General features: G+C 44.5%; 1 protein-coding gene across 1 annotated transcript; it reads right to left on the bottom strand.

Annotated features, from left to right (window-relative positions):
- Positions 1–626: 626 nt before the first annotated feature.
- Positions 627–5,568, bottom strand: LOC137566161 (tripartite motif-containing protein 75-like). Its single transcript, XM_068278610.1, has 3 exons — positions 5,298–5,568; positions 3,657–4,931; positions 627–682 (listed from the first exon to the last, which is right to left on the bottom strand). The coding sequence occupies exons 1-3, from the start codon at positions 5,566–5,568 to the stop codon at positions 627–629; spliced, it is 1,602 nt and encodes a 533-aa protein (XP_068134711.1).
- Between the last annotated feature and the right edge of the window lie 11,807 nt (positions 5,569–17,375).

The raw sequence follows: 17,375 nt of genomic DNA, 5'->3' as shown, positions 1-17,375 counted from the left end.
ACTGTTCATGTGAAGGTGAGGGCCAGGCAGGCGCAGTGGCCATCGACTGGCTCAGTCGCCAAACATGAGTCGCTGTGGGGGACCAGCAGATCGGTTTGTTCCGGCGCAGGCACAGGGCAGCCGAAGGGGACTGGTAGAAGAGTCAGGTGAGTTAATGTGACCCTGAGATGAGTACTAATAAAATATTACATACCTGGGACTTCCTCCAGACCCCTCCGCACTGATCGCTCCCACGCCATCTTCATCCACTTTCTGGTTGTCCCAGGAGAAGCCCCGATAGCCCAGACAGTCTGGGCGCACACTGCGCATGCGCCGAAGGACCCCGATTGGCCTAACTTACGGGGCTTTTACTGGGACAACCCGAAGGCAAATCAATCACTACTTCAGTTTTTTTTTCTGCACGTGAAAACGCATTCAAGTGTGAACTAGGAAGTCCCGCTACACCAAGAGGTAGGGAGAAGTAGAAAAAATACTTTATTGTAAATCCATCTTAATCCATCACCAGTGTACAAGTAAAAAGCTCACACGTGGTGTAGCGGTGGTGTAGCGGGACTTCCTTGGACATTTATGGACTTTTGGCATTGATCTCCCTGCTCCCATCTGTGTACACACGTAAGTGTAGCGGTCTACCCTTTTGCATTGCAAGTGTGAACTAGCCGATTGATCTTCATTCTCAGTTTTCCTGTGCAGAAAATGCATAGGAAAACCTTGGAATGGGGTCACACTTATCCATGCAAAAAAAGCATCCGTTTTCAGCTATGTGAGTTTTTTGATGTGCATTTTTGTATGCGTTTCTTGCATTTCTGTTTTTTTAATAAATATGCATGCTTAAAAGGGACACTTAAGCCAGTAATTAAAAAAAAACAGTTTTGCTTTCCTGGGGCTTTTACTAGCCCCCTGCAGCCATCCCGTGCCCATGCAGTCACTCACAGAGCCTCCGGTCCCCCGCTGCCAGCTAGTTTCGTTTTTCGCTGACAGGCCCGAAAGGCCTGGCCACGTGTATTTTTCTTTGTGTTACCATCCACAATAGCATCCTGCGCCTGTGCCGGACGCTATTGAGGACGGGAACATAAAGAAGGATATGCGTGGCCAGGCTTATGCAGGCGCAGGAAGCCCTCCGACTCCCTGTCAGTGAAAACGAAACTAGCTGGCGACGGGGGACTGGAGGCTCTGTGAATGACTACGAGGGCACAGGAAGGCTGCAGGGAGCTGGTAGAAGCCCCAGGCCAGTAAAACTGATTTTTTTATTCCTGACTTAAAGAGAACCCGAGGTGTGTTTAAAGAATGTTATCTGCATACAGAGGCTGGATCAGACTATACAGCCCAGCCTCTGTTGCTATCCTAAACCCCCCTAAGGTCCCCCTGCACTCTGCAATCCCTCATAAATCACAGCCGTGCTGTGAGGCTGTGTTTACATCTGTAGTGTCAGTCTCAGCTGCTCCCCCGCCTCCTGCATAGCTCCGGTCCCTGCCCCCGTCCCTTCCCTCCAATCAGCAGGGAGGGAAGGGATGCAGGCGGGGACTGGAGTTCTGCAGGAGGCGGGGAGAGCAGCAGACTGACACTATAGAGATAAACACAGCCAGCTCTGACAAGCTGTTTGGCAGCAGCGTGGCTGTGATTTATGGAGGGATTGCAGAGTGCAGGGGGACCTTAGGGGGGTTTGGGATAGCAACAGAGGCTGGGCTGTATAGGCAGATCCAGCCTCTGTATGCAGATAATATTCTTCAAATCCACCTCGGGTTCTTTTTAAGTGCCCCTTTAACAAGTGGAAAAAATTTTAAATTTTCAAATTATGTTTTTTACATAATTTGCAAAAATGCATCAACAAGTGTTTTTTTTGCTCCAAAAACCACATTGAGAAATGCATACCAATGCGTTTAGACCAGGGATGTCCAATCGGTTCATCGAGGGCCGAGGTCCTCACACATTTTTGACACAGCACAAATTAATTGATGCGTCTGAATCAGGAAAGGTGTGGTCCATCAGGTAGAACACATTCCTCTCTTTCTCAGTCCATCCTAAACACTGGCATGGATTTGGCCCTCCAGGCCTGGAGTTCCACACATGTGGTTTAGACCATGGCTTTTCAACCCTCTCCTCAAGTACCCTCTCCTCAAGTACCACCAACAGTGCATGTTTTGCAGAAAACCAGAAACATGCACAGGTGGGGTAATTAGTGTCTCAGCAGAGTTGATTAACTACCTCTCCGGATTTCCACAAAACATGCACTGTTGGTGGTACTTGAGGACAGGGTTGAAAAGCCATGGTTTAGACCAGGCATGGGCAAAATTGGCCCTCCAGCTGTTAAGGAACTACAAGTCCCACAATGCATTGCAGGAGTCTGACAGCCACAGTCATGACTCATAAAGGCAAATGCATTGTGGGACTTATAGTTCCGTAACAGCTGGAGGGCCGAGTTTGCCCATGCCTGGTTTAGACTATCATTATGTGCGCTTTCGCAAGCATTTTCTACTCTGCAGCAAGATACATGCGATTCAAATAAGTGTGACATCTACCCAAAGCTTATACACACATGTGATAACAGTCAGGCAAAACAGCCGATAACAACCAGCCAACGATTTATTTCAGCCAACAATTGTTGTGTGTGTACAGCGGCCACCAATCAATCTAGCTTGAGAATTATTAAAGATCCTTAATAACCCTGACGTCCAAGGACAACTGATCACAATGTTATATTCAAGCACACCTCCCCCCCCCACCTCTTAATAACCCTGACGTCCAAGGACAACTGATCACAATGTTATATTCAAGCCCACCTTCCCCCCCGATAGAAGCTGCTGCATCATGCTCGATCATCATCCCTCCCCTCTCCATAGCAACAGAACACATCACTAGCCTCAAGGCTAGGAATGTGTCTGTACAGTATTGTTCTCCAAATTGTCACCTGAAAGATCGCTTCCCGATCCCCCACGGGTGACAATTACATCTTTCCCCAGTGTCAATGGCGACCTGGTTAGGGGAATACTAATTAGTGCCACCAAGACTTTTGCAGGAGTAGGGGTGATCCATTTTTTGGGCTTTACCCTGCACCCTAATTTCCCAGCACTTTAATTACAAGTATGCGATTCTATGCCAGGGCTTGTAGGCTGTTATCTACCAGCACACCTACCGTAGTAGATTTTACCTTTTAGAAGATTCCCAGCCCTGAACAAGATAAAAACAAAAATCACCCATCAGTCACCCTCAGTAAGATGAGGAACAGTGTGACTACATGCAGCCATACAGTGACCAAAATGCAACTACATGACTGCATGCTGTTGGCCAAACATATCACTAGGGCCTGGTGCACACCAGAGGAATTTTTCTGAGCGTTTTGAGTTTTTAAATCTGCTGCTAATGTTATCCTATGTGTCTGTGCACACTGGAGCAATGAGGTTTTGTAAAAAACCCCATAGCATTACATTGGGAAGAGCTTTTGAAACCTCTAAAAGCTCTTCCCAATGTAATGCTATGGAGTTTTTTACAAAACCTCATTGCTCCAGTGTGCACAGACACATAGGATAATTAAAGCAGCAGATTTAAAAACTCAAAACGCTCAGAAAAACTCCTCTGGTGTGCACCAGGCCTAATTCAGTCCCAGGTTCCCAGTAATGCCTTTATTACCATCTGCTTCCCTAATAACTACTGATTCTTACCAGCTATTTTCACACAACCTTCCCCTACATAGAATGCTGCATGGAGGGGCTCAATGAAGGTGGCAGTGAAGGTGTGAAGGTGTCGGATGGGGTCACTCAAGTTATAAAAGGAGATCTTCCCAGCTTCATAATCTACATGTATTCTGATTTTAAGGATGAGGTCATTTCCTGGTAACTGGATATCACTGCCATTGTGTAACAATGAATATTGATTTTCCTTCCGCTCTAAACACCAGGACTTGTTATTATATCCGATCACTGACGGACTCCAGCCTTTCCTATTCATGCTGGGGTAACACAACCCTACTTTCCAGTCCTGTGACCCCCCAACATCCACTTCCCAGTAATGCTCGCCCGTTTTAAAAAACTGAGTACTCAAAACTTGAGGACGATACTGAAAGCCACCCCATGTTCTGGATTTTTCTAGGGTTCCTGGATGATTCTTGGGTTGTTCTGAATGCTTCTCAGAGTTGTTTGGGTGGTCTTTTTGAGATGCAGTTTTTCTGTCTGCCGATATATGTAAATAATTACTTGCTGTATTTACATCCAGTATAATGTCTGCAGGCGGTATATAGATCCCTCCAGTTACCCAATACATGATATCAGCTAGTCCTGTATATAATGTATGTGAGATGCCAGCCACATCCCGATCCCCTCCATCATGTCGGTCTCTGGCTTCATTATCCCCTTCGTCCGTGTTACACAAGTCACCTGTGTCTGGTTCCTGTAGGACAGTCAGTGGATCAGTCATGTTACACAGCTCCTCAATGTGACGCATCTTCCTGGATAGCTCCTCCTTTTTCATTTCCAGCTGCTGGACATTTTTATCATAAAACTGGAACTTTTTCCCTGCCTGGTTGGTGATGTCACTCATGATCTTGGTCTCCAGGTCATCCAGTCGTCTCCTGAGGTTTCTAAACAGGGCAGCGACTCTCTCCGTTTCACCATCTGCTTTTTCCTGTGCTTCTCTCCTGCTGTTCAGCAGACTCTGGATACTTTTCTCAGTCTCCCCTACCCTTGTCATCAGTTTCTGCAGATGAGTACTTAGTTTCTTCTTCTTCTTTTCAGAGGCCGTGTCCAGTGTTTCCTTCTTATGGCCAGTGTGTTTTCCAATCAGACAATACACACAGACACAGGTAGAGTCCTCAGTGCAGTAAAACTCCAGGATCCTGTTATGGATGGAGCATTTCCTGCTCTTTATTGAGGTGGTGGGGGCACATAACACGTGTTCTGGTGCCTTGTTGTGGACCCTCAGGTGTTCCTTACACAGAGAGGCTTCACACAGCAGACAGGATTTAACAGCAGGTACCTGTGCATGGAGACAGGGCCGGGCCGAGGCATAGGCTGGAGAGGCTCCAGCCTCAGGGCGCAGTGTAGGAGGGGGCGCACAATTCATTCAGCTGTCATTCCTAATTGTGTATGAACCAGAAAGAAATAAGAAAAGGGGATCCATAGCAGTGACTGCAGGCCAGAGAACTAGATATTAAGGTGTTGGGGAGGTTGTGGGCCCTGTGGCCCTCTTAGTCTAATAGCAATCAGTGTGTGACAGCTGGTGTAGGAGGGATAGAGGGGCGCACTTTGGTGTCTCAGCCTTGGATGCTGGAGGACCTTGTCCCTGCTCTGCATGGAGACAATGACTACAGGAGACTCCAGTGTACTGCAGATCTGGCTTCATAGGCAGGAAGTTCTCCACTATGCTGTGCAGTGTGGTGTTCCTCTGTAGAGCAGGGCGATTCCTGAACTTTGCCCTACATCCTGGACAGGAATAACCTCCAGACTTCTCCTGTGTATCCAGCGCTTCACTGATACATCTCCTACAGAAGTTGTGTCCACAGCTCAGGGTCACAGGATCTGTATAAACGTTCAGGCAGATGGAACACTCCAGCACCTCGCTCAGACCAGCAGACGCCATCCTAACAGCAAATAAGGGAGAAATGAAAGAGAAAGCATCTGATGAGGAATGCGGCTGGGTGTGTCACAGCCAAGACTGACTGCTACGGTACTTCTTTATCCTAGTATCCTAGTATTACTATAAATGGGAAAGTTTGGATGTTTGTTACTCGATCACGCAAAAATGGCTGATCGGATTTGAATTAAATTTGGCACACACATAGTACATTACCTGGAAGTATAGAATAGTTTTTATGCGTCTAGTTAAAAATGGCGCCGGCAAAAGAATGGGGCCCCCTTCTGCCCGATATATGTTTAACCACTTGCCGACCGCACGCTTATACCGTGCGTCGGCAAAGTGGCAGCTGCAGGACCAGCGACGCAGTACTGCGTCGCCAGCTGCAGGCTGATTAATCAGGAAGCAGCCGCTCGCGCGAGCGGCTGCTTCCTGTCAATTCACGGCGGGGGGCTCCGTGAATAGCCTGCGGGCCGCCGATGGCGGCTCGCAGGCTAAATGTAAACACAAGCGGAAATAATCCGCTTTGTTTACATTTGTACGTAGCAGCGCCGTAAGGCAGATCGGCGATCCCCGGCCAATCAGCGGCCGGGGATCGCCGCCATGTGACAGGAGACAGCCTGTCACTGGCTGCACAGAACGGATAGCGTCCTGTGCAGCCCCGATCCCCAGAGGAGACAGATAGGAGAGGAAGAGGGAGAATGTCGCCGCGGAGGGGGGCTTTGAGGTGCCCCCCCCCGCAACTAGCCTGCCCACCAGAGCGATCAGACCCCCCCTGCACACCATCCCCATAGGGGGGAAAAAAGGGGGGCGATCTGATCTCTCTGCATGAAACCTGATCTGTGCTGGGGGCTGCAGAGCCCACCCAGCACAGATCACAAAAAATAACGCTGGTCCTTAAAGGGGAACTGAAGAGAGAGGTATATGGAGGCTGTCATGTTTATTTCCTTTTAATCAATACCAGTTACCTGGCGGCCCTGCTGGTCTATTTCTCTGCAGTAGTATCTGATTAAAACCAGAAACAAGCATGCAGCTAGTCTTGTCAGATCAGACTTATAAGTCTGAACCACTGAAACACCTGATCTGCTGCATGCTTGTTCAGGGGCTATGGCTAATAGTATTAGAGGCAGAGGATCAGCAGGGCTGCCAGGCAACTGGTATGGTCTAAAAGGAAATAAACATGACAGCCTCCATATACCTCTCTCTTCAGTTCCCCTTTAAGGGGGGGTAAAGGGTGGGTCCTCAAGTGGTTAAAACGATATTTATCGTTTTAAAGGTTAAAATAGTGCAGACCTTTTGAACGAAATTTATCGTTTTAAAACTTTTTTTTTTTTTGTCCTGCCTGAACGATATTTATCGTTTTAACCCTTGCTTTGCTGCCGTTTGGAAAATATCTGCCCGCCGGCTTTAATGTTTAATAGCAAAGCCCCCTTAAAAGCTAAAAACACAAAATTTGCAGGGAATGTTAAGAAGAAAATTGTGTACAAGAGGAACATTTTTTTTTCAAAAAGACCTTATAGTTTTTGAGAAAATCGATTTTGAATATTCTTCTTCTGACCGTGGGAAAATTAAATGCCGCTGACTTTAGCGGTTAATAGCAAAGCCCCTTTAAATGCCAGAAACACCAAATGTGTAGGGAATGTTAAGAAGAATAGTGGGAACACGAAGAAAAAAAATTGTTCAAAAAGACCTTATAGTTTTTGAGAAAATCGATTTTAAATCTTCAAAGAGGAAATGTTTCTATTTAAATTGCGTACTGACATTTCCTTGGAAACTTTTTCCACCGACTTTAGCAGTTAATAGCAAAGTCCCCTTAAATCCTAGCAACACCAAATTTGCAGGATATGTTAAAAATATACTGGGAAACAATATTTAAAAAAAAATGGATTTTTTTTTTTTTAATTAAAATTTGTGGGTTATGTTCAGAGTGTGGGAAATTTTTTGAAAAAAATGACGTGGGGTCCCCCCTCCCGAGCCTCTGTAACCCCTTGTCTCCCATGCAGGCTGGGATAGCCAGAATGCAGAGCCCCGGCCGACTGGGGCTTCGCACCCTGAGCTATACCAGCCCGCATGGTCCATGGTATGGGGGGGCTCCGGGGGGGAGGGGCGGCCAAGCCTCCCCCCCCCCCCGGAGCCCCTTGTCCAATCCATGGACAAGAGGCTCTTCCCCACCTCCCTTGCCCCAGGTGGAGGCGGGGGCGACGACTCCCTGGGGGGGTTCATGGTGGCATCTGGGAGTCCCCTTTAAGAAGGGGACCCCCAGATGCTCACCCCCCTCCCAGGAGAAATGAGTATAGGGCTACTTTGTACCCCTTACCCATTTCCACAAAGGGTTAAATGAAATAAAAACACAACCACGAGAAAAGTCCTTTAATGTTCTAAATTAACCACAAATACTTACTTATACCTTTAAGAAAAAAATCCCACGCCAATCAGGTCCCACGACAGTATCCTCCATCTTGCGATCTTCTGATACATCTTGATTGAAGATCTCCGCCGCCCCGACGCCACACACGCCTCCTCCGCCGCACTGCTCTTAGCTATACTAAGTATAGCTGAGAGTTGCGTCTATGCGTCTATACAGACGCATTAGCGCTAGCTGCCGCTGCCCTCCCTGCCTCCCCCCACCTGTCACCCTCACCCATGCTGGCACCCAATGCACCCATGGGTGCCAGCATGGGTGAGGGTGACAGGTGGGGAGAGGTAGGGAGGGCAGCGGCAGCTAGCGCTAATGCGTCTATATAGATGCATAGACGCAACTCTCAGCTATACAGAGTATAGCTGAGAACAAAAAGCATCTTTAAATTTTGGCTCCAAGGCTCCCCATTGGTTCCTTATCGACCAATGGGGATCCTCCTGATCCCCATTGGTCTGTTAAGGAACCAATGGGGACCATTGGAGCTAAAATTTAAAGATGCTTTTTGCTCTTAGCTATACTAAGTATAGCTAAGAGCAGTGCGGCGGAGGCAGCGTGTGTGGCGTCGGGGCGGCGGAGATCTTCAATCAACATGTAACAGAAGGTCGCAAGATGGAGGATACTGTCGTGGGACCTAATTGACGTGGGATTTTTTTCTTAAAGGTACAGGTAAGTATTTGTGGTTAATTTAGAACATTAAAGGACTTTTCTCGTTGTTGTGTTTTTATTTCATTTAACCCTTTGTGGAAATGGGTAAGGGGTACAAAGTAGCCCTATACTCATTTCTCCTGGGAGGGGGGTGGGCATCTGGGGGTCCCCTTCTTAAAGGGGACTCCCAGATGCCACCATGAACCCCCCCAGGGAGTCGTCGCCCCCACCTCCTCCTGGGGCACCGGAGGTGGGGAAGAGCCCCTTGTCCATGGATTGGACAAGGGCTCCGGGGGGGAGGGGAAGGCTTGGCCGCCCCTTCCCCCCCGAAGCCCCCCATACCATGGACCATGCGGGCTGGTATAGCTCAGGGTGCGAAGCCCCAGTCGGCCGGGGCTCCACATTCTGGCTATCCCAGCCTGCATGGGAGACAAGGGGTTACAGAGGCTTGGGAGGGGGGACCCCACGTCATTTTTTTCAAAAAATTTCCCACACTCTGAAGATAACCCACAAATTTTAATTTAAAAAATAAATAAATAAAATTTTTCAATTTTTTTTTAAATATTGTTTCCCAGCATCTTTTTAACATATCCTGCAAATTTGGTGTTGCTAGGATTTAAGGGGACTTTGCTATTAACTGCTAAAGTCGGCGGAAAAAGTTTCCACGGAAATGTCAGTACGCAATTTAAATAGAAACATTTCCTCTTTGAAGATTTAAAATCGATTTTCTCAAAAACTATAAGGTCTTTTTGAACAATTTTTTTTTCTTCGTGTTCCCACTATTCTTCTTAACATTCCCTACACATTTGGTGTTTCTGGCATTTAAAGGGGCTTTGCTATTAACTGCTAAAGTCGGCGGGCATTTAATTTTCCCACGGTCAGAAGAAGAATATTCAAAATCGATTTTCTCAAAAACTATAAGGTCTTTTTGAAAAAAAATGTTTTCCTCTTGTTCACAATTTTCTTCTTAACATTCCCTGCAAATTTTGTGTTTTTAGCTTTTAAGGGGGCTTTGCTATTAAACATTAAAGCCGGCGGGCAGATATTTTCCAAACGGCAGCAAAGCAAGGGTTAAAACGATAAATATCGTTTGGGAGCAATACAAATATAAATATAAACGATAAATATCGTTTTTAAAGCCGGCGCCATTTTTTAGCTGTCAAAAACGAAAAATAACTAGCGATAGTGGTTCTCTATGGGGCGCCGTTTTTTAAAACTACGATAACTGGCGCCATTTTTAACAGACCCCGGTTTTTATCCCCACAACCAAAAGGTGGGCGGAGACAAATACAAATTTCACTGGGAAAATATAATCTGCAGCCGTTCTTACACTGTTAATGGCAGGGTTCTCAAACTTTGCACAGTTGGTCATTGGGTGACTGGGATTAATATTCAGAAAAGTGGGTGGAGCCTACAACCGCCAATCAAAATTCACCTATTAATTTTCAAGGGGAATATTTAATCGCTGCCATTCTTGCACTGTTAATGGCACAAGCCTCAAACCTGGTACAGTTGGTCATTAGGTGACTGGGAATCAATTTCAGAAAAGGAGATGAAGCCACAAACAGCCAATCAGATTTGTTTCATTTCAATGCAAATTACTGATGCCCAAAACTGCAAAGCTCTCAAACTTGGTCATTGAGTGATTGAGTAATTGTGTGTTAGGGTTAGAAAAAGTGGGTGCCACCAACACCAGCCGAATACATGGCGATACCAGGTCATCATTGGGCGGAGCCTACAAAAGCCAATCAAAATTCACCTACTGGTTTTCAAGGGGAATATTTAACCATTTCCGCCCTGTAGCACTCCCGCGCTTGGGCGTGCTCCCGCCCGCGATCGCGCCCCCGCATCCCTGTTGTGTCCCCCGGTAGCCCTGAGATCAGTGAAAGGGAACATGGTTCAGTTCTTCTGCCCGGACAGATTTCCGCATCCCCCTTGTACTTCCGCTTATCGAGAAGTACAAGGAGGGTAAACAAAAATGAAGGTGGCCATCTTGTGGCCAAATAGTAAAACTACATCTACAAATTTTTTACATTACAATTTACACATAAAGCAACATTTCAAATTTACTGTTTATGTCCCACACCAAAATATTCCCCAAATAAAATTTTTAATAGAAAAAAAATAAAAATAAAAGACATAAATAGTTACCTAAGGGTCTGAACTTTTTAAATATGCATTTGAAGGGGGTATACTACAAACATTTTTTAAATTATAAGCTTGTAAATAGTGATGGACGCAAAACGGAAACAATGAATGCACCTTTATTTCCAAATAAAATATTGGCGCCATACATTGCGATAGGGACAACATTTAAATGGTATAATAACCGAGACAAATGGGCAAATAAAATACATAGGTTTTAATTATGGTAGCGTGGATTATTTTAAAGCTATAATGGCCGAAAACTGAAAAAATAGTGCATTTTTTCCATTTTTTTCTTATTAATCCTGTTAAAATGCATTTACGGTAAAGTGGCTCTTAGCAAAATGTACCACCCACAGAAAGCCTAATTAGTGGCGGAAAAAACAAGATATAGATCAATAAATTGTGATAAGTAGTGATAAAGTTATTAGCGAATGAATGGGAGTTGAAAATTGCTCTGATGCATAAGGTGAAAAATCCCCGCGGGCTGAAATGGTTAAAGAGACTCTGAAGCTTCTATAAAATCATGTTTTTATTTTAAAAACATCATTAGCATTATTGCTTCACCTAAAACGCTGCATACCCATGGCTGAAAACTCAATTAATCACCGCTAACTCCCGGGGCAAAAATCCACAACTTTTCAGGACGTGGATCTTGCTGCCTGGGGGAGGCAGAGCTTTGGGCTGTAGCTCTGCCTCCATGCGCGTCAACCTGCGCTGATCGCCGTCTCTCCCCGCCCCTCTCAGTAAAGAAAAACAAAAGTTTGCTTTCCTAAAACAGAAAGAATTTGCGATAATTCAGGTTAGAGTGAGCTCGAGATGTCTCCCAGGCACCACTGCTGAATATATGCAAATTAACCATTGTACCCTTAGAAGCTAAACACACCTCCAGAACCGCTGGAATGCAATGATGTGTCAGCTTGTTAATGTGTACAGAGCCATAATAATCCAACATGCATACAGGCTGTTTCGGATTGTTTGAAACTTGATTGATCAAACAATCCGAAACAGCCTGTATGCATGTTGGATTATTATGGCTCTGTACACATTAACAAGCTGACACATCATTGCATTCCAGCGGTTCTGGAGGTGTGTTTAGCTTCTAAGGGTACAATGGTTAATTTGCATATATTCAGCAGTGATGCCCTGGGAGACATCTCAAGCTCACTCCAACCTGAATTATTGCAAATTCTTTCTGTTTTAAGAAAGCAAACTTTTGTTTTTCTTAACATCTTAGTAAGGGGGCTTTTAGGACCATTGTAGTCCCTTACACACCCCAATGAGTTCTGGGTCACCATGAGCTTGCTGGTTAGTCTGTAACTCTCAGTAAAAGAAGACTGAAAGGGGCGGGGAGAGGCGGAGATCCGCGCAGATTGCTGCATGTGGAGGCAGAGCTACAGCCCAAAGCTCTACCTCTACTATGAAGTGATCCCTGCAATTAGCCCCAGGGAGTTTGGGGTGATTGAGTTTTCAGCAGCTGGGACACTGCGTTTTAGGTGCTGCAATCATGATTGGGGGTTAAAGTATAGGAAAATGGAAAACCGCTCTGAAAAATGCTAGATCAGAGCGGGTTTCCTTTTCCAGGCGTTTTTGTTAGTAACAGGTCTTACTGTAACAATATTTGTAATCTGCTACACAAAACGCTAGGCATGTTTAGAAAATGTCTCTAAACATGCCTAGAATCGCTCTGAAATCTGCTTCAAAAACCTGTAGCGCTTTGAGGATCTGCTAGAGGTTTGTGGTGTGCACTGGGCCATACTGAGTTTTTTAAATACTGGGAAACAGGCACTTACAAGTCAGCGTGCTGAGGAGAGCCGGGTCCTTCCTGGGCAGTGTATTGCTGTCATGTGTGTGGATATGCCATCTTGGGATATTGTAAAGCTGTGCAGATCACAGATAAGTGCTGAATGTACTATTATTCTTCTGCTGCTCAGTAAGGACACAAGGTGGGTGCTGCAATCTCATCCCGTGGCAGTCACGCTGAAATCAGGACGATTGGGACATATGCTTGAAGTCAGAATTATTTGCAATCCATTGACCAAACCTACTCAGATGTGGTTCATAGCCATCTATCAGCTGCCATGATTGCATTTACCTTGCTTGGATGCACACATTAGAAACATATTGGAGTGTCCTTGTATAACAGCAACTTTTTTTTACCTATAAAGACCTGGGTAAGAGATAACACTATGGCTATCATTCATAAAAGTGTGTTAGGTAAAGAAAATCAGTGCGGGAAAACACCACTTTCGGTATTATAGACTTCTGTGTGCTCCTTCATAAAAATGTGTACAGTTGCGATAGCAGTGCGGTGATTTCCCGAACTAGGCTGGCTCCAGGCTGGCGGTAGGCTGGCGTAACAGGAGAAGCTGCCTGAGTCCCTCCGTGCGCTGCTCTCACTGCTGCTGCTTGGAAGGTCTGTCTCCATTAACTTAAATGTATTCCGCATGCTTATCGCTACTTCCAAGGGAGCGGTATTCCCCGTCCTCATACCGCCTGCTCTAATGTTTATAAATTGACATTTAGTAACATTTGTTAAAGCGGTTTAACACCCAGCATTACAACTTTGCTTTAAAAGATTGCTTACAGCTTACAAACTATTATGCCAGATTTTTTTTTTAAGCAGAAATTCACTGAATGGGTTAAACATGACATTTTAGTGTTGGATTTAACTAGGAATCCGCATCAGTTCTTATCTGTAGTTACAAATGTATCTTTATTTGGAATACACATAGACCTTTGAAAAGCCTGCTGGGGAAGCCCTCTTTGTTCTCTCAGAGCAGTGTTTGTTTGTTACATAGTTACATAGTTACATAGTTATTTTGGTTGAAAAAAGACATAAGTCCATCAAGTTCAACCAGTATAAAGTACAACACCACCAGCCTGCTCCCTCACATATCCCTGTTGATCCAGAGGAAGGCGAAAAAACCCTTACAAGGCATGGTCCAATTAGCCCCTAAAGGGAAAAATTCCTTCCCGACTCCAGATGGCAATCAGATAAAATCCCTGGATCAACATCATTAGGCATTACCTAGTAATTGTAGCCATGGATGTCTTTCAACGCAAGGAAAGCATCTAAGCCCCCTTTAAATGCAGGTATAGAGTTTGCCATAACGACTTCCTGTGGCAATGCATTCCACATCTTAATCACTCGTACTGTAAAGAACCTTTTCCTAAATAAATGGTTAAAACATTTTTTCTCCATGCGCAGATCATGTCCTCTAGTCCTTTGAGAAGGCCTAGGGACAAAAAGCTCATCCGCCAAGGTATTATATTGCCCTCTGATGTATTTATACATGTTAATTAGATCCCCTCTAAGGCGTCTTTTCTCTAGACTAAATAAACCCAGTTTATCTAACCTTTCTCGATAAGTGAGACCTTCCATCCCACGCATCAATTTTGTTGCTCGTCTCTGCACCTGCTCTAAAACTGCAATATCTTTTTTGTAATGTGGTGCCCAGAACTGAATTCCATATTCCAGATGTGGCCTTACTAGAGAGTTAAACAGGGGCAATATTATGCTAGCATCTCGAGTTTTTATTTCCCTTTTAATGCATCCCAAAATTTTGTTAGCTTTAGCTGCAGCTGCTTGGCATTGAGTACGATTATTTAACTTGTTGTCAATGAGTACTCCTAAGTCCTTGTCCAAGTTTGATGTCCCCAACTGTATCCCATTTATTTTGTATGGTGCTAGACCATTAGTACGTCCAAAATGCATGACCTTACATTTGTCAACATTGAATTTCATCTGCCATGTATGTGCCCATATAGCCATCCTATCCAGATCCTGTTGCAATATGACACTATCTTCCTGAGAGTTGATGATTCTGCTCAATTTTGTATCATCTGCAAAAATAGCAACATTGCTCACTACTGCATCTACTAGGTCATTAATAAATAAATTGAAGAGCACTGGACCCAGAACAGACCCCTGTGGGACCCCACTGCTAACAGTCTCCCATTTTGAGTACGATCCATTGACCACAACTCTTTGTTTTCTGTCCATTAGCCAGTTCCCTATCCATGAACACAGACTCTTCCCCAGTCCTTGCATCCTCAACTTTTGCACCAGACTTTTGTGGGGAACAGTGTCGAATGCCTTAGCAAAGTCTAAGTATATTACATCTACAGCATTCCCAATATCCATATTAGCATTCACTACCTCATAAAAGCTGAGCATGTTAGTCAAACAGGACCTGTCTTTAGTAAACCCATGTTGATGCTGAGAAATAAGATTCTTTTCTACTATGAAGTCATGTATAGTATCTCTTAGTAACCCCTCAAATAGTTTGCATACAACTGATGTTAAACTTACAGGTCTATAATTTCCTGGATCAGATTTTTTGCCCTTCTTAAAGAGAATCTGTATTGTTAAAATCGCACAAAAGTAAACATACCAGTGCGTTAGGCCCTACTTGCTATACTAGGCTAACTGTACTGGCTATACTGTGGTAACTGTACTTGCTATACTGTGGAATCTAAGAAAAAAGGGGGGGCTGCTGCCGCTAACACTAGCCACGCCCACTCACCCCTCCCACCCACCCCCCCGCCCCCAGGGGGGCCCCGGAGAAAATTTTGGTCGGGATAGTGGGCCCCGGGCTCAAAAAGGTTGGGGACCCCTGCGTTAGGGGACATCTCCTATTACCCTCTGTCACAATTTCGCCGCTCCCCGCCGCATTAAAAGTAGTCAAAAACAGTTTTAAAAAGTTTGTTTATAAACAAACAAAATGGCCACCAAAACAGGAAGTAGGTTGATGTACAGCATGTCCACACATAGAAAATACATCCATACACAAGCAGGCTGTATACAGCCTTACTTCTGAATCTCAAGAGATCACTTGTGTGTGTTTACCTTCTGTCCCCAGCTTCTCTCATGCACTGAACATTACAGGCTTCCTGCAGACAGCTCTGCCTATGTCGTTAATTCCTTAGTATGTGACAGACCAGCTCCTTTCACAGCCTCCAGAGGAGGATTTTTATCCAGCTCTCTTCTATCACTGATAAGATAGCAGAGAAGCTGCTGGCTTATGTAAATAAAACACACACTGGAGTGTGCATAGAGGAACAGTTCAACACTGAAGAACTTGGCAGCCTTCCAGACACAGGCCGGCAAGTCTGACAGTGGAAAGATACATTGATTTATTACAGAAATGGTTATAGTAGAAAGAGCTGCAGTGAGCCAGAACAGATTAGAATAGGTTTAGGAACTTGTAGGATGGTAGAAAAAACGTTGTAATTTTTGTTACAGAGTCACTTTAAATAATGGGAAAACGTGGGCTGTACGCCAATCCACTGGGACTCTGCCAGTTGCAAGAGAGTCACAAAAGATAAGATAAAGGGGTTTATCTATAACTGAACTTAATTCCCTTAGGACCCGAGGATGCATGCCATCCGGGCCAGGTGCCTTGTCTATTTTTAATTTATTTAGTCTTGCCTTCACTTCTTCCTGCGTTAAGTATTTAATATTACAGTTAGAAGATTGAGACTCTTCTGCCTCTGTAGTTTGCAACAGTGCTGTTTCTTTTGTGAAGACAGAAGCAAAGAAAGCATTTAATAACTCTGCCTTACCTTGGTCATCCACCATTGAGTTCCCATCCTCATCCTTTAGGAGTCCTATACAGTCAACCTTTCTTTTTTTAGAGTTAATGTACTTGTAAAACTTTTTTGGGTTAGATTTGATATCCTTAGCGATTTGTTTTTCAGCTTCAATCTTTGCCTGCCTAATTTCTTTTTTACAATTTTTATTGCACTCCTTATAATTGCTTAGTGCAGCCTCGGTCCCCTCCTGTTTTAAGACCTTATAGGCATTCTTTTTCCTCTTTATTTTATCTTTAACCTTTCTATTCATCCATAGAGGCCTTCTTTTATTCCTAGACATTTTGTTTCCATATGGGATATACATACTACAGTATTGATTGAATATAAGTTTAAAAGCTTGCCATTTCCCTTCAGTGTCTTCCCCTTGTAGTACATTATCCCAGTTCACCAAACTTAGTGCCTGCCTAATTTGAGTGAACTTTGCTTTTCTAAAATTCATAGTTTTAGTGGTCCCGCTGCCCCGTGGCCTATCAGTCACCAGATCAAACGTTATCATGTTGTGATCACTATTTCCCAAATGTTCTTGAACCTGCACATTTGATACATTATCTGGTCTATTAGAAATGATCAGATCCAGTAACGCATGCCCCCTAGTTGGTTCAGTTACCATTTGAGTCAAGTAATTGTCCTGTAGTGCTGCCAGAAATCTGCTGCTTTTACCAGAATGGGTAGCCTCAATACTCCAGTCAATGTCTGGAAAGTTGAAGTCGCCCATAATTATGACCTCATTTTTACCTGCAGCTTTTTCAATCTGCTGTAGTAATCGCAGTTCTGCAGCTTCATTAATAAGAGGTGGCCTGTAGCATACCCCAATAAGCAATTGGCAACTTTTATTTCCACCATGAATATTTACCCAAACGGACTCCACATCTTCGCAATCTTCCTCCATCTCATCGTTGAGGACAGCTGTAAGAGAATTCTTAACAAAGAGACAAACCCCTCCACCTTTTTTCCCTGTTCTGTCCCTCCTAAACACATTGTATCCTTTTAAATTAGCTATCCAGTC

The sequence above is a fragment of the Hyperolius riggenbachi genome, chromosome 1 (genome assembly GCF_040937935.1).
Source record: "Hyperolius riggenbachi isolate aHypRig1 chromosome 1, aHypRig1.pri, whole genome shotgun sequence".
Lineage (NCBI taxonomy): Eukaryota > Metazoa > Chordata > Amphibia > Anura > Hyperoliidae > Hyperolius > Hyperolius riggenbachi.
This window is presented reverse-complemented; position numbering and strand designations above follow the sequence as displayed.

Excerpts from the sequence above, each read along its gene's own strand:
- LOC137566161 (XM_068278610.1), bottom strand. The coding sequence starts at position 5,568 with ATGGCGTCTGCTGGTCTGAGCGAGGTGCTGGAGTGTTCCATCTGCCTG. Across the intron at positions 4,932-5,297 it reads GCAGTACACTGGAGTCTCCT|CCTCTCTGTGTAAGGAACAC; the intron begins GTAGTCATTGTC and ends TGCTGTGTGAAG. Across the intron at positions 683-3,656 it reads AGGTTGTGTGAAAATAGCTG|GAAAACTGAGAATGAAGATC; the intron begins GTAAGAATCAGT and ends TTTTCTGCACAG.